This window comes from Sorex araneus, chromosome 1 (genome assembly GCF_027595985.1).
Source record: "Sorex araneus isolate mSorAra2 chromosome 1, mSorAra2.pri, whole genome shotgun sequence".
Taxonomy (NCBI): Eukaryota; Metazoa; Chordata; class Mammalia; order Eulipotyphla; family Soricidae; genus Sorex; species Sorex araneus.
Window position 1 is genome coordinate 139,742,451 of NC_073302.1, and position 25,841 is coordinate 139,768,291.

General features: G+C 38.0%; 1 protein-coding gene across 3 annotated transcripts in view; it reads right to left on the reverse strand.

Annotated features, from left to right (window-relative positions):
- PDE4D (phosphodiesterase 4D) overlaps nucleotides 1-25,841 on the reverse strand; it is a 764,958-nt gene that overhangs the window by 206,026 nt on the left and 533,091 nt on the right. For all 3 annotated transcript variants that reach the window (XM_004608453.2, XM_004608458.3, XM_004608457.2), the window contains exon 3: nucleotides 7,092-7,128. In XM_004608453.2, the coding sequence (XP_004608510.1) occupies nucleotides 7,092-7,128 (37 nt within the window). The remainder of the gene's footprint in view (nucleotides 1-7,091; nucleotides 7,129-25,841) is intronic.

A 25,841-nucleotide genomic window follows, 5' to 3' on the forward strand; every position in this document is an offset into this window, starting at 1 on the left:
GGCAGTGCTCAGCGGATCATATGGGATACTGGGAATCGAACCCGGGTCAGCCTCGTGCAAGACAAACACCCTACTCGCTATGCTATCGCTCCAGCACCCATACTTTTTTTCTTTCTTTCTTAAAAATGTGAGTGAGAGGGGCTGGAGCGATAGCACAGCGGGTAGGGCGTTTGCCTTGCACGCGGCCGACCCGGGTTCGATTCCCAGCATCCATTATGGTCCCCTGAGCAACGACAGGGAGTGATTCCTGAGTGCAGAGCCAGGAGTAACCCCTGTGCACCGCCAGGTGTGACCCAAAAAGCAAAAAAAAAAAAAAATGTGAGTGAGACGACAGGTAATCTGGGTGAGAACTCAAACACATCTGGCAGTGCTTAAGGCTTACTCCTGGCTCTGCACTCAGGGATCACTCCTGGTGAGTTTAGGGGACCACATGGAATGTCAGGGATTGAACCCGGTCAGCGGCATGCACAGCAAGTGCCCTACTAGTTATACTATGGCTCCAGTACTTCAACTAGACAAGGTAACCAGAATGTTCTCTAAGCACAGGTTTCAAATATCCTGTTGGGTGGCTAGATAACATGCCATGCTACCTGACTCTGTCTGCTCTCAGTTGAACACTGCTTATATTCAGTGTTCAACTATAGTCATAAAATACACTTTCTTGTAATACGTTCCGTTTCCTCATCTGTAATATTGGGCTACACACCTCATAAGGTTGTTGTGAAGGTGGTGTGGAATGACCCCAGGAACAGTGCCTGGCAAACAGAGAGCAGTGGCATCCTCACTCATGAAGGCAGCCTAACATTTGATTAATGCTCTGGCACGATCATAGGGGATTTACTCAATGTCTATCACTGAAAATAAGGAGGTACGGGACATATCATTTCACTGCTCGGAGGATTCCAGGGCTGTTTTTGGATTTTTTTTTCACCCAGCACTGACCTAGACTAACATCAGTCTAAATGTTTTTCTAAAGAATGTCTCACACATCTTTTAAAACTGGCATAAATTCTTTCATGTTCCTGGGAGCTGTTTATGCTCTGGAATAGTGAGCTACAGCATCACCCTCGGAAGGAGTTAATGGTGCCGCCCAAGGTGCCAACCATGATTAATTCAGCCACTGGAAAAAGCTGGCTCATTATCACATATAAACAACTCACAGCACTGAAAGGTCACACTGTCTATGACAGAGTATTCAAATAGCCAACTGCTGACATCAGACATGAGGTCTTTCATTAGGCACGAAATCTTGAATGATGCAGAAATAAACCAGATAAATGACCCACTGTCATTAAATCAGGCAGGCTTAATTTATGCTTCAAAAGTAAAATATCAAAGACATGAAAGAAGGATTTTAAGTAAGACCGTTGCACGGCATGCGGTCCTTTTCCCAGGCAAAATTGCACACTCAAAATCCTATTTTATTCTGAACAGAAATAGTGCCGCATGTAATACAGAGTACATGAAACTTGAAAGGAAATGTTAGTTTTTTAAAGATATATGTCAGCTGCTTTTCTCTAATAAGGCTTTGCCCCCACTATAAAAAAAAATGCTAAAGTGAATGTTTGTTCTGGTGTTTCATCTGTTAAGCTCACTTGCATTGCTGGATACTGAGATATCTGCTACTGAGGCTTGGGGAGAGCTGGAAAAAGTTTGGTTTAAGTCCCTGAGTTCAACTGTATCTCTTACTCTCCTTGAGTTCAACACAACGAGCTATAATCAGATTGTTAATGCTCTTATAATTTTTCTCTACTTAATACTGGTTAACCAAAAATAGTCTATGAAGTCTTCTTTCACACAGCTCAATGATTAAATGATTAAAGTTCAGTATTATTTTCCTCTTTTGTGCCTCCATACAAAAATTTAATTAGGTAAAAAATAAATATCTGGGAATGATTTAAAAAAAATTAAGAAAGAAATTAAGATAGTGATATGTAAAATTTTTGCACATGGTCTAGCCCATGAGAGGGTTTTAATGTTATTTGCTCACAAAAATCTCAGACTTTATTAGGTTTTTCTAAACATTAACCATAATGTTCACTAGAACTGGTAGAAAGTTGTTTAAAATGTTAGACAACTGAACATAATAACCTAAAGTAACTGCATGATCTTTCAATTATTTTTAGAAAAATTTGGAAACCTGTATTTTTTTGAAGAAAAAAACCAGCTGAGGCAATAGCTTTATTGTTAAAGACCTCTGCTTAGAAAGTAACAAAAGAAATGATTTTAAATATCATGGTTTTCATCCTAAAGGCAAGTGTACTTTTGCTATTAGCCACTAGAGGGCAATACAATACAATGAGTTGTCACTGGCCTAGGATGAAGGGTAAAAAAATGTCTGGTTTTAACTTCTAGAAAAAATAAAGAAGCTAAGTTTTAAATATTTAAAAAAATAGGTCATTTTGTTAGAAAAGAAATTCTATTCGCAAATGATTTATTTAAATATAAAAATTGTTCTTTTTTATTCTACAAAATTTTATTATCAACGTTTTCTAAAATTCAATATAGCAAGATCTTAGATTTCTACAAGATGCTACCTGTTGCTTACATTAAGCTAGAAGGAAGGAAACTGAGAGGGAATGGAAATGCAATGATTATTTTCCTTTATTATCTGGCAAGAAGAATAGGGCATATTCAGCAAGCTGTGCTATGATGAGGCCACAGGATGGATGATGCTGGGACACTCGAGGAAGGACAATGTTCCGTTATCATCAATAGAGTTATTAGTTATTAGCTATTATATCACTATCCCACCCCCACCCCCTGCCAAATTATCCCAGATACTTCGTATTTGTTAGAAGAAGAGGTAAGATGACTTGGTTGTTCCCACCCTGTATTTTAACACCAGGCACATATCCTTAGTCTGAATGACACGAAGGTTTTCCTGGGGATGTAAGATAATATCTAGATATTCTCTATGTTTTCCTTCATAAGAGATTCTACTTATTTTAACACATCACACTGGGAGTTTTACAAGGTTATCATGTTGTAATTAATAGGGCTTAATTTCATCCCAACTGTGCTTCCTTCCTTGGTGTTTTTTTATCCCCAAGAAAAATGGCCAACTGATTACTGTATGTTGAGGAAAATAGACCAAATGGCTGATAAGGCGGAGTAAAGAGATTCCTTTGTGCACTTCACCTGTGTGCCTAAGGAATTACCCAAATAAAAATATTTCTGCATAAACTAGGAGAAAACTACATTATTTAAGTAAATCAAATATTTAAAGCAGTCACTTTTTGGAAATCAAGAGGATTTTGAGTCTATAGGGGAAAACTTAAGGAAGAAATCATAAGGAGAAAAGAGAATAGGCTAATCACCAGTAAAATTTTGACCCTTGGCAATTTTTGAGACATTCCATTATAATTTGGAGGGGTACTCAAGGATCTCGTTTGAAGAATACCACTATTCAAGATGTTTTAGGTCTTACCTCTGTTCCTCAAAGGAAAAAATATATCCTTATATGAATTCCTAAATTCTCTTTAATTCTGAGGATTTTATTCTTTAAGCTCCACAGGAAAGCAAGACTGGGGGAGGTAGGGAGTGATCTTTTCACTTGGCGGAGAAGTGCTCACTCAAAAAGTAATGTGGAGAAGGCCTCTGACTACATTAGAAACCAAGAGGGCAAATTTTAAGAATCATGGGAAAAATATACAAAGAAAAATAAACCCAAGGGAATTTGTCAAGAGTAGTTTTTTGGGGCTTTGGAATCATTACAAAGTTTCTCCCTTTAAAAATATTTCTTCTCTAAACTTTTTATGCAAAAAAAATTGAAACAGTAGGGTCTTTTCACAGAAGAATTTATTTCTTTATTGGAAATTCCAATCCCAAAACATGCAAGGGAAAGGGCAGAATCGTTGACCTACTGAGTATTAACTGGACATTTCCATCAGCAACATCTGAAATCAAGAGCTTCAGCCCAGCATCGTTAGATGCAGTTATCTAACAAAGCAACGTTATGTTAAATCAAGAAAGGCCAGTACCCTTTAAGTGACACAAGCATTTTCTATTTTTGCATTATAATACTGCTATTAAATATTAAATGCTGTGACTTGGATTAAACATTTGAGGCACTAAATGCACTTAGGTCCACAAATGAGCTTTTTTGCATATATAGGGCTTAGGAAGCTGCCACCACCTCTTTACTTACTGGCTTCCCCAGCATAAAGCCATGATCCTTTATCATCTGTGGTGAAACAGTTCAAGGTTTAACAGGCTTTGATATTTTCCAAATTCTAGTATAGCTTTCTAGATCATATACCCTAGAGTTAAAAGGCCATTAGTGAAAACTGTGGAAGAGCCATTGGGGAAAAAAAAATCTACAATCTCTGAGATAATGACTATCTTTTAAAAAATCATTACGTTAATTCTAAGAAATTTTTAAAATATAGAACAAGATTATTTTCAAGGAGCTGGAGCAACAGCGCAGCGGGTAGGGTGTTCGAATTGCATGCGGCTGACCCGGGTTTGATTCCTCTGTCCCTCTTGGAGAGCCTGGCAAGCTACGGAGAGCATCTCATCTGCATGGTAGAACCTGGCAAGTTACCTATGGCATACTTGATATGCCAAAAACAGTAACAACAAGTCTCACAATGGAGACATTACTGGTGCTCAAGCAAATCAATGAGCAACGGGATGACAGTGATACCGTGATTATTTTCAGGTATCAGATATACCACATTTAAAAGAATTGATTTATATTCAAAATTCCAATTCAAAGATGTAATACATTTATTCAACATCGTTAAAACGTCAATTGACATTTTATAAACATATATATGTTTTTTTTTGGGGAGGGGGTCACACCGGGCCATGCACAGGGGTTACTCCTGGATTTGCACTCAGGAATTACTCCTGGCGGTGCTAGGGGACCATATGGGATGCTGGGAATTGAACCAGGGTTGGCCGCGTGCAAGGCAAACGCCCTACCCACTGTGCTATTGCTCCAGCCCTGTATGTTCTTTTTAATTTTTATAAATATACCTTAAACACTGTCAGACTAATGAATGGTACTTTTAATAAGATAAGGTATGACATACAGAATCATGTATTTTCATTTTTTTACTATATATTTATATGTTTTTATCATCAACATGTCTAGAAGTTTTAGTAAGAATCAAGAGACACCACCCTAATAAATTCAAGTTGGAATGACTGTCTACATTTAGTGATGGTGATTCAGTTTCCCTTGATTTTCATCCATTCACTTATACCTCAGAATTTAGGAATAAGATTATGGCAGTTAAAGAAATAGCCCATCGGGCTGGGTACTTAATTTGCACTCAGAAAGCCTGGAGTCCACTCCTGGCACCACATGGTCCCCTCGGCAGCCGGGACAGATTCCTGAGCACTAAGCTGAAAATAGCTCCTGAGCATTCGGTGGGAGTGGTCCCCAAACCAAAGACGAAAACTAAGCTATAGATTTTTAATTCTAATTAAAAATCCTTTGCTTTATAAAATTTTGCTTTTACAAATATGATCAAATCATACAGGGGAAATTTTTTTTACCATAGTGCAAACTCTTAAGTAAAGAAGATATTACCCTTCTAAAAGCTAAATGATGATTTTATATTTTAATTGAATGCATTAATTAAAGTAATTATCATGTTATTTATGAATTAATTAAAATTTTGGTTTATAGAAATTACAAAATTTAGATAAAGTGAAAGAATGGAAGAATGATACATAGTCTTACTTTCCAAATAATGCACGTGCATTTAAAAAAATATTTTTGTATAATGAAAATTTTGAGATGAAATAGATGTCCTCTACCGATGACAAAAATACTGTGTGGAAAGAGGGAGTAAGTGGGGGAATTTGGGGTCACACTTGATAGTACTTGGGGGCTATTCCTGGCTTTGTGCTCAAGAGTGACACCTGGTGCTCAGATAGAACCAGAGTAGGGCCACATACAAGGCTTTATCTCCTATACTATCCCTCTGGCTCATGATCAAGAATCTTATAATTCATTATTTTATTTTCTAGAAGTTTGCTGAGTACTTTATGAGCTTAGCATTGTACCCTGTGAGGTAGGTTCTCTTGGAACTTTCTTGAACAGAGAAGAGGAAAATTTCAGGGACTTGCCTAAGGTAGGTGACTTAATAATAAGAGTTGGCTCTGAACTGAAAACTGTCTTTACCCAGATATGTCACACAATTTCATTAGTCGTTAAAAAGAAGTCTCAGAAAACTTGAATGGGCTGCCCAATTTGCTAGAGGTACTTTTGATATGGTACTAATCACGATTTTTATAGTCTCCTCGGATGACTTGTATTCCAATATCTAACTTGAGCAATTAGTATTGAGTTTAAGCTGTATCATATATCAGGTTAAGTTAGTTTTTATCTCATTTATCCCTAGTCTGTCAAGATTGCTTTCAACTTTTCGTGAAAAAAAATGAGGCCTTTACAAAAAGTAGGTGCTTAGATCTCACCCAGATTTTTTCAACTCCCTAGTCAAGAGTAAGACCTGGGATAAAATCTTTTTCGGTTTTTTTAATATGTAGCTATCTAGGGTCGTGAAGTATAGGTCGCTGTGAAGAATATCGGTTACATGTGTATATATACACATATTTATTCTAAAATTTGTAGGTTCTTGTATTGCTTTCTAGCATTTTTTCCATGTGTTTAAAGTATTTTTGAGATTGTATAATCAAAGGGCACAAACAAACGTCACTCAATCAAATTTTTGTATAAAGAACAAGAGTAAATAAAACACCAGGTTGAATTGGAATATTGAATTGCATGCACTGATCATTTATAGTCAATTATACTAAATGTAATTTAAACTGTAATGGATCTTTCTGTTTCTAATACTTATGTCAAGTTAGGAAATATGGTGCCATTTAAATATGTCACTTAAGTAATTTGCAACTTGAAGCAAAGATCCTCTTTGGATCAATGAGTTTATAGGAAACATACCAATCTGCTTAGACCATATTCTCCAGCAAGGTCTTTAAATGACTTGAATGCAGCCCAAATTCTATATTATAGATTGTGTTTACTTTAAAATGAAATTAAGAACAAGAAATATTTCCCCACAGTGAATTTTCACACCCCCGAGAAACCCACTCACTCACCAAACTGAGCTTACCTGAGCAAACGGAGTCACAATCAAGTCATCTCCATGTCTGAAAAAGAAACCAAATCCCGTGTTAGATGTTACAAACAACTCGGTGGCCATGATTGATCAATATCAAATATCAATTTCTACTCTCATAAATTTCCATGGAGAATTACAGTAATTCCATCCATATTCTTCAGCACATGTTCTTCCCAGCTGCTGGCATGAAAATTTGTCTTCTGGGATCTTAGCCATTCACTGGATAAGTCAGAAACTTCTTGATCATCACACAAGTCACTGCTGCTTATTTAACAGCCAGGACATGCAAGGTTAGGAATGGAGTCTCAGCGGTGGGACCCAAGTGTTACTCTTAGTCTCTGACCCTGGAAGGAGGCAGCAAGTGCGGTGGCTTTGGAGAGAGGCTCCTGGATCATCTGCACGGCTGAAGGTGAGGAACATTGAGTGTACTGCATCATCCTGTGTGAGTTTTGGACGGGTTAGGAACTGTAGATGGCTTGGGACTGCATCATAGACTAATAAAAACCCAGTGAAACTTTCAACTGACTCACGTCCCAGCCGCTGTAGTTACGGGGGGAATGTTCCCCCGTGTGTGCTGTTGCTGCAGCAACCTCAGCTACAGCATGCCGGGGGATGCAGGAGCAAGGTGTCAGCAGGAGTGACTCGGAGGAACAGGGAAAGGCAAGGCAAGTTGTGCAATATTCTACTTGGAGGGAAGGAAGAAACCTGGATCCAGGGCTCTCGCGTGGCATTTCTTGGCATGCATGATATGTGAGAAGGATTTTCAAACTCTCCATGGGGTGATTGTTGGTCTAGCTAGTCGAAGTGCTTTAATGAAAAGCGAATGTAATTATCCTCACCCAAAGAGAACAAAACAAAACAACAAACCAAAAAAAAAAAAAAGCGGAAAAGAAAACCAAAACAAAACGAAGCCCCTTCCTGGACATGACCCTAACGGAGAGCACTGCAAGTGAACCATTCACTCATGAACAATTCTGCGAGGATGGGAGTGACCTAAAACAACACTCGTAAAATATGCTGCAGCCCAAGCATGGCGTGCGTGACGTTAGTAAGCGGATTGTTACCAATAATTAGGCCCGTTGTTACAGTCACCGGCAAATTATGCAGAGATCTTGAAATCCAAAGTGTGGAAAATAAAAAGCAGAGAAAGGTCAGAATGCACTTGAAAGAAAATGTGTGTAACTCTCCTGCCTCTTCATTTCAGAAACTCAATTTTCAAGGGCACCTGTTCTGTGTCGAGATCATTCAGATAACCAAATTGAAAGCCAGATGAATGTAGATCATTTCCAAAGATGCTGTCTTTTCTTCCATGTGATGCTTTCGAATGGCCTGGCTGCAAAGTTTATTTTCTTAGTTATGAACTAAGTCATCCTGACCTGACACATCATTTCAGAATTTGAAATTAACTCCTAAAAAAAAGTTCTCCAATTTTTATATGGATTATACTGGATTTCACTTTAAACTGAGTTATGTTCTAAAAGCTCATTAAAACTTTTAATTCTTTTTTTTGGTTGAATACAGTGTAACAATATTCATTAATAAAAGGCACTATTCCTAAGCACTCCAAAAGATGTATGCACTGTATTTATGTACAGTGCACTATCACAAATAACAGCAAAAATGAAGATAAAATGTATTTTATTATGTGCTTGGAAGGAAATAAATATAACATGGGGCTGGAGAGACAGTACATGCCTTGTAAAGGACCAACCCTGGTTCCATTCCTGGCACCACAATAGTACCTTGAGCATTTTCAAAGATCACTCGTTAGCATAGGAATATCCCCTGAGCACTGCTACGTGTGGCCCAACACCTTGACTTCCTCCCAAAAAAATATAACATGAACATGTATTTGAACTGTATTTTACAATTTGATTCTAATAATTAAAATCAGATCTGATAACTAACATCCACAAAAAATTATTTTTCTAAATACAATTTGACTTAAGTTATGTGTGAGCTTAACGAACTCAATAAATGCACACACCAGAAAAAGGAAGTCTAGTAGAAAACAATTCTGACACTAGTCACAATAGCCACTAACTGGAAACAACCCATATGTCTAAGAACACATGACTGGATAAAGAAATTATGGAACCTACATATAATGGAATAGTACTCGGCTATGAGAGAAAAATTAAATAATGCAATGGAATTGGAGGGTATTCGTATGTGATGTCAGAAGGAGGAGGAATCTCCCTCATATGTGGCATACAAGGAATATAGTTGGTAAAAACAAGTGGTCAAAGACTACATAACCTGGGTACTGGCCTAAAGAACTGAGTTTACCAAGGGAAAACTGAGCTTACCAGTGGTGGGGCAGGGGATGGTAAGGAGGGTACCTTGAGACAATGAAGGAGGGAAGTAGACTCTCCGCTGTTGGGGCACTGTATACTGAAACCCTGTCATTAACAATATTGTAAATCCCAATGTCTCATATGAAAAAAAAAACACCTTTTCAAGGAGAGAGTGAGGGTGGGGGGAGTGCCTTTAGAAAATAAGTTATTTTGGGGGGTGCTGGAGTGATAGAACAGCGGGTAGGGTGTTTGCCTTGCACGCGGCCGACCCGGATTGGATCCCCAGCATCCCATATGGTCCCCTGAGCACCGCCAGGAGTAATTCCTGAGTGCAGAGCCAAGAATAACCCCTGAGCATCACCGGGTGTGACCCAAAAAGCAAAATAAAAAAAGTTATTTTTGGTATTGTACATATTACATACACTAGTATGCAGGCGAGTGCTGAGAAGGTACCCAGGCAATAGCCACAGCAGAAAACAAGACCAGAAACGTCTAGAACTGACAGGAGACACTGGTGGTTCCACGGGAACTCAGTTTCTTGGTCACTGTCTAGTGTTATGGCAGGAGATTCTGTGGCCTCAGAACCGCCCCTATTAACCATGTATGAAGAGTTGCCCAAACCAGTTCTGGGGAACCCCTACCAACATGCCTCCTCCCCCCCCCCACACACACACAAAAGGACTAGAGATCCTTGAGCCAGCTACTAAAGGCGAGGCAGGGGGTGTGGGGGGTGAGAATTACAAAGTCTAAAGCAATGAATTTCCTGTATTTTCAAGGAGGAATCACAGTAGTCAAGAACTATGTCAGGATACTTCTGCCATCCTTTCCCTTAGGCAGCATCATAGTTATTTTACACAGTAATGGAATGCTAGTTATTACAGCATTCATTATTTTGTAGTCCTATTCTTTCTGGAATAAAAAGTCAGAAATCTTAGCAAGGAACTGAAAGAGAAATCCACAAACTAACAATCAGAGTAAGATGCGGAAAAGTCCTGTGTCATCTTAAAAACGAAATTCAACCAACAGCAGTCCCTGAACAAATTTTTGTGAACTAGCTTGTTTTAACTGTGTTCAAACTTGTTTTAATTGTGTTCAAACATTCTGGAAACTACCTTTTCGTGTTTTATTTTCACCAAACCAGAAGGGGGAAAACTGCACTTAATTGGAAGAAAGTTTACACTTAATTGAGCAAAAACCACTAGTCCTATGATAATGAAAGCATCATTGGCCACACATTACCTACTGGCTCTGTAATTTACATTGCAAATTTCATCATGACAAAGGATTATATACACTGACACTTTGAAGAAGAGCCATAGGTTGAGATCTTCTGAATCTTCTCTTGTACTGACTGCATTATCTTTGCGTTACTCTCTAGCTAGAAAGCTATTTTCTTCTAAAATTTGTCAGTAAGATTAGGAAGCTGACCAATGTATAGGATTTGGTAGTTGGAAATCATGGTGTTTGTTTTCCTTCAGACTTGAAACTATGACTCATTTTTCAATTGATTCTTGATTCACATCTTTTAGTAATACAGCAAAACAAGTGTGTTTAATTTTAAATATGTACGTATTTTTTTTTGGAAGTTTAGGTTATTTAACAACATCCAAAAAATAGTTACAAGAGGAATATGACAGTTTCTTTGCTCTCTTCTCTGACAGAAGATACAAAATACAATCTACATCATTTTTCACAGTTACATATTTTAATGTGAAACATATTAGCTATAAAATTTTGGGAGAATATAGATAAAGTTAAAGACTCAGATAATTGTTGATTCTATTTTTTTGGAGGCTATGAGCATCTGTATGTTATATATAATTTTTTGAAATATAGTTGTTTATATACAATTAAATAATACACATATTATGATATTTTGTTAGCAACATTAAACATTGACACAAAAAATCTTACACTTTTACATTTTAAAAATATCTTTAACATCTCATATTTGCCTATTTCTAAAATGTTCAAGGAGATATCAATCTGAACATATTAAAATATGAGTACTAGTTCTATTTTTAAATAAGAATTTTTAAAAAATTTAATGGCCTTCTCACAATGACTTTATTCTAATTTATTCTGTCACTCTTTTAAAACAATTTATCCAGGGCTGACAGAGAGACAGAACAGTGGTCAAAGCATTTGCCCTGCCTCATATAAGCTGATGTAGGTTTGGTCCCTGGAACCCCATATGGAGTGATCCCTGAGCACAGAGCCAGGAGTGATCCCTGAGTATACAGTCAGGAGTAAGCCCTGACCACAACCGGTGTCACCCAAGATTCTAAACAAACAACACCCCCTCCTCTCCAAACAACAACAACAGCAAGAAACTGCACAATTTTCTCATGGAAAAATTCTTATTTTGATTAAATAGGCATATGATAGAACTAAATATTAATATACTATATTATAAATTATGAGCACACTGAACACACTAACCACATAGGGATGTTGAATATTTTATGCAACTATGTCTTTTAATTAAAATCACAAAACTATGGCTCATACAATAAATGTATTCTGGAAAATCTTGCTACACTTTGTGAAACCAAATAATGTTTGTCCAAAGATATCGAAAACAGATGACTTATGTTTTCTTAAAAGGTCGCCTCTGGGAAATTATAATGTCACATTTAAAGTATACTGAGCCATTTATAATTATGAAGAAGTAATTATGATTCTTTTTTATGGAGGCATTCCAGGCTGCACTCAGGGCCTACTGATTGCTCTGTCAGGGATCATTTCTGTGTTCAGGGAACCCTATGTGGTGCTAGGATCAAGCTCAGTCCAGTTGCATACAAGACAGGTGCCTTACCTGCTATACCATCTCTCTGATACAAGTATCATTTTTTAAAAACAAAACCAAACAAAAATAATGAAAAATTGTGATGCATGGTTATGCAAAATTCCAAGGATATTGTTCCTACTTGGCCTTTTCATTCAAAATTTGTTCCATTGAAAGTTAAAAAAAAAACAAAAAAACGGGCTGGAGCAATAGCACAGCAGGTAGGGCATTTCACTGCACACTGTCAACCGGGGTTTGATTCCCAACATCCCATATGGTCCCCTGAGCACTGCCAGGAGTGATTCCTAAGTGCATGAAGACAGGAGTAACCCCTGAGCATGGCCAGGTGTGACTCAAAAAGCAAAAGAAACAAAACCAAAAAAACAATATTTTCATTTACAAAATCCCAGGAATATTCAGTAATAATATAATCTCAGCCACAACTTACAGTGAGTTTCCTCCTTGAAATTGTGGCAACTAAGAATTAAATACATTAATTAATTAAATACATAAATTAAATGACATGAAATTATTTTTATATTATTTTCATTTTTAAATTTAATTTAATTTTAATATTAATTCAATTTAATTTTTATTTAAAGATAAGTATAAAAATACGATTAATACAAAAGCTCAGTCAGTACTGTGGCCAAAAGTCCCTATAGCTGAAACTTGCACTTTGTTAATTAAATGAAATGTCTAGAAACATTCTTCTGAGAAACGAAAGTAATATAAGTAGATAAGTAGAGGAGCAAAATTAAAGCAGTTCAATATAGTGTGAAGCAATATCCTTCATTTCAAAAAATTTCAATGTTAAACTCCAAGTAAAATTTGTGTGTATCTGCATATAGTACTATATAATTCTGAAGGATTTCAGTAGTGTTTAATATCATTATTAGTTACCTACTAGAAATATTTACCCCCATTGAAAAAACACCTTCATATTTATATTCATACTAGTACAAATGACTGGAGAGATAGCACAGTGGGTAGGGCATTTGCCTTGCAAGTGGCCGACTTGGGTTCGATTCCTCCGTCCCTCTTGGAGAGCCTAGCAAGCTACTGGAGAGTATCCCGCCTGCAGGGCAGAGCTTGGCAAACTACCCGTGGAGTATTTGACATGCCAAAAAACAGTAACAGGTCTCACAATGGAGACGTTACTGGTGCCCACTTGAGCAAATCGATGAACAACTAGACGACAATGCTACAGTGCTACTAGCACAAAAAGAAAAAAAAAACAAGTTATAGTTCTCTGTGTTGTAAGAAATAAACAAGAGCCCTAATCTACAAAAACAGGTAATTTGGTTCATGTATATACTCAACTTTATGAGGAAATTACCCTTTCTATCACTTGTAAGCCTATATTCATCCACACATTGTAACTTCCTAATAAGCTTGTGTGGTAGTTTATCCTGAAGTCTCTTTCACTGATGTCCAGCAAAGTAATTCAATTTCCTGTTGGTCTGAATACTAACTGTACCATATTATCACTCTCAATTTCTTAAAACAGACCTTTGATATTCTTATTAAAACTCATAGCACTGATTTTTATATAGTCAAATTGTGAATAATAATTAAAATATCTGAGCAAATTATAATAAAATAATAACATCTGCTGAATGACTGCCATGTCCCAGGAACTGTGCAAAGAACTTTATGCTATCTCTAGTTAAATTCCATTTGTAACTGAGAAAAGGGATATCAAATAAAGACAAAACAACAACAGAAAATCACATTTCCATGAAGTTATGGGGGAAAGGCTCAAATTCAGGTTGGGGGTGCTCTGTACTTATATACCGTGAAATTCTGCATCTGTAACAGATTTATCAGCGCCAAAAGCACTTTCTAAACAATACCCAATTTCTAGCACATCTTCCATTTCAAAACAGTGAAATGTATGTGAAAGACAAGAAATAGAAGAGTTGGGGGTAGAACAGAAGTGTAGTGGGTTGTTTGCTTGCCTTATACATGGCTGACCTGGGTTTCAATCCCCAGGATCCCATACGGTCCTCTGAGCCTACCAAGAGTACCTTGAATGCAAAGCCAGGAATAATCCCTGAGCATTGGTGAATATGGCCCCAAAACAAAAAACAAAAGAATTACATTTACATGCAAAAATAATCCAAACTACAAAGATTACTAATGACAACTAAAATAAGCTCTGCCCAATGACTCACTTTTTGGTCCTTTTACTGCAATATAAAATAAAATATTTGTTGCATTCGTTCCATGCGATCATTCTGGTAACAGTTAAATATTTCATGTCCACATTCAGAATGTGTCAGGACTATATCTGTTATGTCTTTTAAGATGGCATTTTTAGGGGCAGAGAGACAGCAGGGGAATTAAATCACTGGGCCTCACATCCATCTAACCCTTGTTCAATTCCTTACACCGCATAAGGTCCCTGAGCATCACTAGGGGTCACTCCTGGGCACAGGGACAAGAACAGCCCCTGAGTACTACAGGATGTAGTACCAAAACTAAAATAAAATTTTGTCAAAGGGTTGCACTTACGCATATATACATTTTATGTATTAATATTAATAACACATATTTATATTTGTTTAATATAATAGTGTCTGTCTAATTTTACAAACGTTTTGTGACTTCTCTTTCCTTTCACAAAAATATTTTGTTTTCTTTTTCAAATAATGAGGGTAAAAGTGCATGTGTACCAAAAATCCATGGCCTTCCTATATGCAAACAATGAGACAGAGGAAAGGGACATGAAAAAAGCAATCCCATTCACAATCGTGCCCTAGAAAATCAAATACCTTGGAATCAGCTTAACTAAAGAAGTAAAGGACCTCTACAAAGAAAACTATAAAACGCTACTCCATGAAATAAAAGAGGACATGAGGAAATGGAAACATATCCCTTGCTCATGGATAGGGAGAATAAATATTGTCAAAATGGCAATACTCCCCAAAGCATTATACAGATTTAACGCGATCCCTATAAAGATACCCATGTCATTCTTCAAAGAAACGGATCAAGCAATCCTGAAATTCATATGGAACAACAAACGCCCATGGATAGCTAAAACAATTCTTGGGAAAAAGATGATGGGAGGCATCACCCTCCCCAACCTTAAACTCTACTACAAAGCGGTAACAATTAAAATAACATGGTACTGGGACAAAGGCAGAGCCGAAGACCAATGGAACAGGGTGGAATATCCCTACACACAACCTCAAATGTATGATCATCTAATCTTTGATAAGGGAGCAAGAGATGTGAAGTGGAGCAATGAAAGCCTCTTTAACAAATGGTGCTGGCACAACTGGACAACCACATGCAAAAAAATGGGCTTAGAACTCGACCTGACACCATGCACAAAAGCCAGATCAAAATGGATTAAAGACCGGGGCTGGAGTGATAGCACAGCGGGTAGGGCGTTTGCCTTGCACGCGGCCAACCCGGGTTCGAATCCCAGCATCCCATATGGTCCCCTGAGCACCGCCAGGGGTGATTCCTGAGTGCATGAGCCAGGAGTGACCCCTGTGCATCGCTGGGTGTGACCCAAAAAGCAAAAAAAAATGGATTAAAGACCTCAACATCAGACCACAAACGATAAGGTACATTGAAGACAAGGTCGGCAAAACTCTCCACGATATTGAAGATAAAGGTATCTTCAAAGATGACACAGAACTAAGCAATCTAGTAAAAACAGAGATCAACAAATGGGACTACATTAAACTAAAAAGCTTCTGCACCGCAAAAGATACAGTGACCAGAATACAAAGACTATCTACAGAATGGGAAAGGATATTTACACAATACCCATCAGATAAGGGGTTGATATCAATGGTATATAAAGCACTGGTTGAACTCTACAAGAAGAAAACATCCAAACCCCATCAAAAAATGGGGCGAAGAAATGAACAGAAACTTTTTGAAGGAAGAGATACGAATGGCCAAAAGGCACATGAAAAAGTGCTCTACATCACTAATCATCTGAGATGCAGATCAAAACAACCATGAGATACCACCTCACACCACAGAGACTAGCACACATCCAAAAGAACAAAAGCAACCACTGTTGGAGAGGATGTGGGGAGAAAGGGACCCTTCTACACTGCTGGTGGGAATGCTGACTAGTTCAGCCCTATTGGAAAACAATATGGACGATTCTCAAAAAATTAGAGGTTGAGCTCCCATTTGACCCAGCAATACCACTGCTGGGAATATATCCCAGAGGAGCAAAAAAATATAGTCGAAATGACATCTGCGCTTATATGTTCATCGCAGCACTGTTTACAATAGCCAGAATCTGGAAAAAAAAACCCGAGTGCCCTAGAACAGATGACTGGTTGAAGAAACTTTGGTACATCTATACAATGGAATACTATGCAGCTGTTAGAAAAAATGAGGTCATGAAGTTTGCATATAAGTGGATCAGCCTGGAAAGTATCATGCTAAGTGAAATGAGTCAGAAAGAGAGAGATAGACATAAAAAGATTGCACTCATCTGTGGAATATAGAATAATAGACTAGGAGACTAACACCCAAGAATAGGATAAATATATACCAGGGGGTTGACTCCATGGCTTGGAGGCTGATCTCTCATTCTAGGCAACTCAGAGAAGGGAACACCAAGTAAAATGTGGTTGGAGGTCATGCGGGGGAAGGGTGATGTGTGCCGAATGTAGACTAGAGACTGAACACAATGGCCACGCAACACCTTTATTGCAAACCACAACACCTAATCACAGAGAGAGAACGAAAGGGAATACCCTGCCATAGTGGCAGTGTGTAGGGGGGTGGGGAGACGGGACTGGGGAGGGTAGGAGGGATGCTGGGTTTACTGGTGGTAGAGAATGGGCACTGGTGAAGGGATGGTTTCTTGAACTTTGTATGGGGAAAACATGAGCACAAAAATGTATAAATCTGTAACTGTACCCTTAAAAAATAAATTAATTAAATTAATTAATTAAAAAAAAAGTGCATGTGTAGGGGAATCCATTTCACCCTTATCAGAACACAGATAAAAATAAATACAATGAAACGGAAAAAAACTCAAGGATATCAGCATTGAAATACTACATTTTAAGTTACATTTATATGTATATATATTTAACTGTATCTTAGGTAACATGTTTATAATAGTGTTATGGTTTTGATATACATTTACAACACCTTACCACCACCAAAGTGCTCCTTAACCTCCACCAATGTCTCATATATATTTTATATGAGTAAAAGCATGTGCTATATCAAAGTATCATATATTTTGTATGATTAAAAGTATGTGATACATCTAGATATATGCCCGCCTGGTATAGAGCAGCATCACAGAAGAAATCTCTCATTATTTGTTTGTTTTGGTGCCACATCTGGCAGTGCACTAGGCTTACTCCTAGGTGTCCAGAGGTCATTCCTATTGATGCCCAGGGGGCCACAAGTGGCAGGAGGAGACTGCACTAGGGTCAGCCATGTACAGACCTTAACTTTGTGCTATTTCTTCAGGCCCTAAGTCAGCCTTTAAAAATAAATTGCTGTGAATCTAAACTGCTCTGAAAAATAAAGTCTTAGAATTAAAAATACACCAAAAAAAAAAAAACCAAACTCAAAACAAAAATCTAACTATCTTTAGAAATGAGCGTGATCTTACTAGTCTTCTAAAATTACAACAATTTATTCCCCTCTTATTCACAGTTTTAAAAAGAAGGTTCACTCTTTCGGCATGGGCAACTCCTCGCAGAATGTCTCCAGCTTGAAAACTAAGCCTTGGCCCCGTGCCCGCCCAGGAGGGGAAAGGTATTTCTCTCTCTCGCCTCTTTGTCTCCGGGGATGAAGGGCGTGGTGTCCGCCATATTAAGACGACCACAGATTGGGTTTTCAAGCCTGCAATGATCCAATATCTGGAAGAAATCTCCCTGGACTTCGTGTTAAAGTACAGAAATTCAAAACCGCACGGCCGCTACTGCGGCCGCGCGACCTTATTTGTCTTCAAAGTAGGTCTGAATCTAGTGGGGTACTCCTAACAACAATAGTGAGTTTTGTGTTGAAATATTGAATGTAACCAAAGTAAACAGAATGTAAAATGAAACTCATCAGTTACAAGGTAGGGGGTGGGGGGCGGGATGGGAGGTGTACTGTGTGGGTTTTTTTTTTTTTGGTGGTGGTATAAGGGCACTGGTGAAGGGATGATTGTTTCAGCATTGTATAACTGAGACCTAAGCCTGAAAGCATTGTAATCTTCCACACGGTGATTTAATAAAATAAAATTTTTATTTAAAAAAAAAAGAAGGTTCAGTCTTAAAATTCTTTTTCTGAGGGGCGGGAGGGCTCTCACCAGACTATCCTCACAGCTAACTCTTGGCTCTGCATTCAGGGATCCCTTTTGGCAGTGCTCAGGTACCCTACACAACACTGGGGATTAAACCTTTGTTGGCCAATGAAAGGCAAATGCCTTACCCACTGTACTATCTCTCCAGCCTCCAACTCTCAAATTTTAAAAACAAAACCCCTTAAAGTTTTTGTCCCAGGTATGATTGTAACATATGCACTGATAAGAAAACAAACAAAACTGCAATTAATGAAGCAGGGGCCAAAACATTCTAGTCAGATTTTTTTTTTGTCTGTTTACTTGCTAATTAATCAATAAATGTCCTCAGATTTCTTAAATTGCATGATGACACAAAAGGCAATCTGATTCCAAATACTGAAGGTTTTCTAATTCCAATAAGTTAAAAGGTGTCCAGTACCAGTGTGTAGACACACTTACTATGCATATTTACTTATTTTAATACAAGCTAGACTAACAGAGGGATTCTGCCAGGAGTGCTGACGTCACAAATTATTGTCCCAAATTCCATGAAGGGGGGAGCACTCAGAGAACAGGGCTGAGTGCAGAGCTGACTTTCCTAAGTCCCCTCACACTCTGTGTTCTAGGAACTAGTTCTTTCACAGTTATCTTGACAGGCCTATTCTTAGCATGTGTGGCCAGGCCGTTTGGGGATTTCTCTAGAACAGGTTCCTAGGGAAAAGATTTATGAGCCGCTAGAGCAATGTTTTTCAAGTTCTTTATGCAGCAACAAGATATATTAGATACATGAAAGTAAGGGCATGATCAAATAAAGGATGAGAGCAGAAGATTGGCTACTGTGTATATACACTATAAAGCAGGCACACTGAGCTACTGACCCTACTTTTTGGATTCTGAGCACTCTGCATGAGAAAGATGCTCATATTACCATACTAAGGCAAGAAATTAGACTCACAGGACTGAAGTAACTCACTGGAGGTCACAGCTTTCACAAGGAGCAGAGTTCAGTGGTTTCTAAAGGTCAGGCTGTAATCTGGTGCTGGACCAACAACAGAATGCTCATTGGTTCTCCTCAAAATAAGATATATGTGGTCCATGGAGTGAGGTTTTGGTTTTTTCAATCATATTCCTTTGGAAAACTTGCCTTTATTTTGAGATTATACTTTCCTATTTATTTTTTAAGTAAAAATGCCTCTTAGGAATGAAATGATCGTGGATGTTGATGGGAATTTGTGGTTAAAGCCTTTTTTTATTTTAATTTTTCACTCGTAAATCACCGTGAGGTATAGTTACAGACTTACAAATTTTCGTGGTTGCGTTTCAGTCATACAATGGTCAAGTGCCCATCCCTCCACCAGTGCCCATTTTCCACCACCAATTGTCTCAGCATCCCTCCCACCACCCCTACCCCGTCCTCCCCCACTCTACCTTGTCTCTGTGGCAGGGCATTCCTTTTTGCTCTCTCTCTCCTTTTGGGTGTTGTGGTTTGCAGTAGAGGTATTAAGTGGCCATCACATTCAGTCTATAGTCTACTTTCAGCCCACATCTCCCATCCTGAATGGGCCCTACTAGTACCCTTTACTTGGTGGTCCCTTCTCATTCTGAGATGCTTTTTCCCCTAGCATGCGAGGCGGGCTTCTAAACTGTGGAGTAATCCTCCTGGTACTTATCTCTACAGTCCTTGGGTGTTAGTCTCCCATTTTGTTACTTTATATTCTACAAATGAGTGCAATCTTTCTATGTCTATCCCTCTATTTCTGACTCATTTCACTTAACAAGCCTTTTTATCTGTCAAAGTAAGCAGTTAGCAACCCTGCAGGCCAGATTCCCAGGTGGCTTAGAGTCACTGAGTCAAGAAATCTCAAGGTTTGGAAATAGGAAATGCACCTGCATTTAAAATATTATATCATTTCTACCAGGATTTAAAATATTGTTTAATTTCTACCACTCCCTGATGCTTTCTAAAATAAATTCTATCTGGAGAAATGGATTGACCATTCTAAATCTACTTAAAGTACATATTCTAGACTCTAAAACAGCACTGTTCAACAGAAATTTCTGCAAAGAGTCTCTCTACTTGCTACTCTATATTGTATCTTCTAGTCATGCACAGTTACTTAACGCTTGAAATGTGGCTAAAGCAGCTCAGGAATTGTAGTTTACTTTTATTCAACTTTAGTCAATTTAAATTAAGAAGAAAGTCATCGGTGGCTAATAGAAATTATGTTAACCAGTACATCTCCTGATCAGTCTTTACAAGGCTTGTTATACACTTTCTAAGGGAAGACAATATTTTAAATAACTTGGGAAGGAGAAGAAATACCTATTCTAAGCTTGGAGAAAAAGGTTATTGATATAGTAACATAAAAAAAGCTCTTGATTATTTGGCAGAGGCCCTCAATCAAAAGATCTGCCTTCATGATAATCTAGATTCTTCATCCCTTAAAAAAAAACAAAGATTTTAGTCTAATTGCTTTACTAAATCGTTACCTTCTCATCTATAATTGATACCTTATATTTAGAAATAACTCTAGTCAGCAAACACTGAAGGAACAGTTTAGCAGCAGTTGTTGACTAAAATCACTGTGTGATTTAGACTAAATCAGGGTCAAAATACCTAGAATCTAATTCATTGTGTATGTTTGTGTGTGTGTGTGTTTGCGCACGTGCATGCAGTTATGTTTATATACAATATATATGAGCCAAATTTTGTGATTTATAAAACAGAGTCAATGATCATTTCTCTAGCTTCCTTATATATGATTGTTTTTAGGATTCAAGGTTAAACATTGGAGTTAGAGTACAGCAGGGAGGCTACTTGCCTCACCGGCAGCTGACTTGGGTCTGATCTCTGGTCATGATACGACTCCCCGAGCACCGTGCCACAGAGCACAGTTCGTGAGCTTAGTCAGATGTAACTCCCAAACCAAAACCAAACCAAACAAAAAACTAAATGGTAAAGTTCATGGAATAATTGTATATCCAACAATTGACTGAATTTGGTCACTTTTTACTTCTTTCATATATCATATATGATATGACCATATATCAAAAAGCTGTTAAAAAAACCCTTCAAAGTCTGTACCTCCCCTCCCAGTCTACAGAAGGTGAGCCAGAGGAAGAAATATTCGTGACCTTGTGAATTTCCTAAATTTGAATGGTGACTACTATATTTGATCATGGACCTTTGAAATCTAAGTTTACAATGTTCAAAGTGCTCCTGTGTCTGGAGAGCAGGATTATAGGCACATTCTTTGTCTGGGTAACTTCAGGTTTCTTGCTTGGCTAAATAGCAGAAGCATGGATGGCTTTACACAAATGTAAAGCAAAGTCAAGCAATAAAAAGTGAGAAAATTTGCCTAATCCCTTTGTAAGGTCTAACAAATGGAGACTCAACATATTAAATGTACAGAATACACATTAACGGGCTATAGAAATAGTATGGTAGTCAAAGCATCTACCTTACATGATGTAGACCTGGTTTGGTCCTTAACACCAAATCCTGCCCTGACAATTTCCCTAGAAGGCCCCAAACACCAGCAGGTGCCTTCAGCACTGCTTGGTTTGCCAAAAAGGACCCCCAGGCAGTGCTTAGGAGGCCCTCCCTCCCCAAATAACACACAATGAAAGATAAAATAAATTTTCAAAGTGCTGTCAAGATACGGGATTAACCTTATGACTTCATGTAAAACATTTCTTTTTTTGGCCTACTGTCTTCCTTTTAGTATCTATAAACACATATCCTTAGCTGAAAATGTTATTTATTTGAGTGCCCTTGGGAGGAATCAACATAGGGACATTTAGATAACATATAAATAAAAATGCTTGCTTTAAAAAACTTTCCCTGGGGAAAAATATCCATCAGACAAACAATAACCAGGCAAACAAATAAAACAGGCCCGGGAGGACAGAACAAATTCTATTTGAATCCCCTCCCACCCACAGGGAACAGATGCTAAGAGAGATCCTGGGAGCCTGGGATCTGAGCACGCAGCCCAGATCTCTCTGAACTGAAGCAATGAGTCTCAGTCTTGGGATCATTCATAATATTTACTCGAGACAATGTGATCCAGTTAATCGCTGAAATGATTTCCTGCCACAGAGCAGCCTCTACATTCGCAGAGGTGTGCGCAGCTGCTCTTTCTCTGTCTGCTTTCCCCCGTCTGCTCCCTGTGACAAGCTTGCATATGTTTAGACATAACTGCAATAGGCAGTGACAGCAAATTTTTCTTTTCCAGAGGTGAGGAAAAGCTCAGAAGTCCCAAGATAATTAAAGCAAGCTTACGCAGAGCCTGAGAGAAGTGCAATTGGCACATGGAATCACTGAAGAGATTTTCCTTCAGTGAATCTGATCTAAACCATCCCACAAAGTGCCAGGAACTGACAGCAAAGTCCAGTGTCTTATATTCCTGATTTCCCCCCACCCCCAAAGAAAACTCAGGATCTGGTTGAAGACTTTCTATCTCCATATTTGTAATAGCCCATTGTTAATTGTCTCACACGGCAGGAATTTAGTGAAGATGTTTGACTAAAACTCCCTACGTATAATTTCTCTAAAGAAACATATCACATTAATGTCTCAACAGTGTGATTATCTTTCCTTTTATGGCTCAGAAAACAGTACAGAAGACATCAAGAATGAATCACCAAGGACCAAAGAATGGCAGGCAAAAATAAATATTTAAAGTGATTGATTTATGAGTGAAAATAGAGATTTACATAGAAATCTCAATATTGCCTCTTTTTCTACCTAAAATTGAAACAAAACGATGAGCAAAGAGAAGAATTGCATGATCCAAATGAAACTTTTGTCATTTTTTCAGAGATCTATTGTGTAAGATGACACTCACCCCAAAATGCCATCCAATAAGTGCACGCCATTATTTCTAGAGTGGTAGAAGATAGTTCAGGAAGGTTAGCAATAGAAAACCCTGTGGAGCTCAGGGATCATATGTGATGCTGGGGACTGAGAACGGGTACAGTATCCACAACTGAATGAATTGGAACCTCCCTTGCAAAGCCATCTGCTCCTTAGACCTCAAGATAAAGAAAAATCCAATTATATTTCAATTCAGTTCATCCATCCAGGACCATAAGATCCTGAGAGCATGATCCAGGTTGCTGCTAGCAATTTGCTTTGGTTTTCAAAATCTCCTTCACTTGTCTTAGAGATGGTGTTCTTTGTAAACACATATAAGTACACTGTGTACATTGTTTAAATTTACTCTTTTATTTTATTCTTAAAATATAGCCAAAGAGATCCTGAGGTACTGCTGTCAAGGCTCTGGTGCAGGCTGGTACCCCAGGGTCTGATGCTTCATCCTCGGGCCCTCATACTGAACCACTAGCACGGATGGGCCCTAAAACAAACAGCAGCTATACATATACATATATACACACACACATATATATACATATATGCCCCTAAAACAAACAGCAGCACTATATATATATATATACACACACACATATATATGCCCCTAAAACAAACAGCAGCACTATATACACACACACATATACATATATATGTATAGCCTAGTTCTTTAGTTCTCCCTCTTGGAGAACCTGGCAAGCTACTGAGCATTTCCTGCCCACTCAGGAGAGCCTGGCAAGCTCCCCGTGGCATATTCATATGCCAAATACAGTAACAATGATGGGTCTCATTCTCCTGACTCTGAAAGAGCCTCTAATGTGTCACCATTGGGAAGGACTAGTAAAGAGAGGCTGCTAAAATCTCAGGGCTAGGACAAATGGAGACGTTACTGGGCCCACTCGAGCAAATAGAGGATCAATGGGATGATAGTGAAAGTTATAGTGATACAGTTCATATACACATATGAACTAAAATAATATATAACCAGAAATAGATATAGATCTACACATATATGTATATTTACTTAACACTGAAAGTTCTTAGTTTTCAGAATGCTAAGTAATTAATTGGGCCAAATGAATTTTCTGTTTCTGCTGTGATAGTTATAGTACTTTGTTTGCAAGAATATTAGCAAAATAGCATTCTCCTTCTAACAATCAAAATGTTAGTCAGGACAGAGTAATGCTACAGCAAGGAGGGCATTTGTCTTGCACATATCCAAACCAGGTTCAATCCCTGGCATCCCATATGGTTCCTCGAGCACTGCCAGGAATGATTCATGAGTGCAGAGCCAGTAAGCAACCCCTGAGCTTCACTGGGTATGACCAAAAAAATTTAAAAATGATGAAAAATGAAAAATAAAGTTTAAAGTCCCTGAACCCCGAATTTCTCCTTTGTAAAATGATCACTTCTAACAAGTCCATGGAAATTGTCAAACGCAATAGCAGATGGGAAGATATTTAGAAAAGCAAAGGGTAACATACAGGCATGAATGTTATGATGATTATTAATACTAATTTTTATTATTAGTCTTATTTTCTCCATGTGCATCAACTATTTAACTAGTATCTGTTCATAGAAGATACTGATACCCTATGTATTAGGAAGTGGTTATTTCCTTTCTCACTTTCTCAGCAAAACAACTACATTTAACATGGTGATAGGTGGGGATCTGAGTCCGGTTTTTTTTGCCAGCACAATTTGTTAAACATGCTTTCCTTGCTCCACTTCACATTTCTTACTCCCTTATCAAATATTAGATGATCTTTGAAAATTAGATTAGATTTGAGGTGGTGTGTCAGAATACTCAACCCTGTTCCATTGTTCTGCAGCTCTGCCTTTATTCCAGTACCATGTTGTTTTAATTACTACCACTTTGTAGTAGAGTTTGAAGTTGAGGAGGTTGATTCCTCCTATTTTCTTTTTCCCAAGAATTGATTTAGCTATTCGTGGGGGCTTATTGTTCCATATGAATTTCAAGAGTGGTTGTTCCATTTCCGTGAAGAATGTCAAGGGTATCTTTATAGGGATCGCATAGAATTTGTACAATGCTTTGGGGGGTATTGCCATTTTGATAATATTAATTCTTCCAATCCATGAGCAGGGGATATCTTTATATTCCTTGTGAAAGGGACTCTTCTTCACTGCTGGTGGGAATGCCGACTTGTTCAGCCCTTTTGGAAAACAATATGGACGATTCTCAAAAAATTAGAAATTGAGCTCCCATTTGACCCAGCAATACCACTCCTGGGAATATATCCCAGAGAGGCAAAAAGGTATAGTAGAAATGACATTTGCATTTCTATGTTCATTGCAGTACTGTTTACAATAGCCACAACATGGAAAAAACTGGAGTGCCCAAAAGCAGATGACTGGTTAAAGAAACTTTGGTACATTGTTTCATATACATATACATACATATATGTATATGGAACATATACATACATATACACAATGGAATACTATGCAGCTGTTAGAAAAGATGAAGTCATCAAATTTGCATATAAGT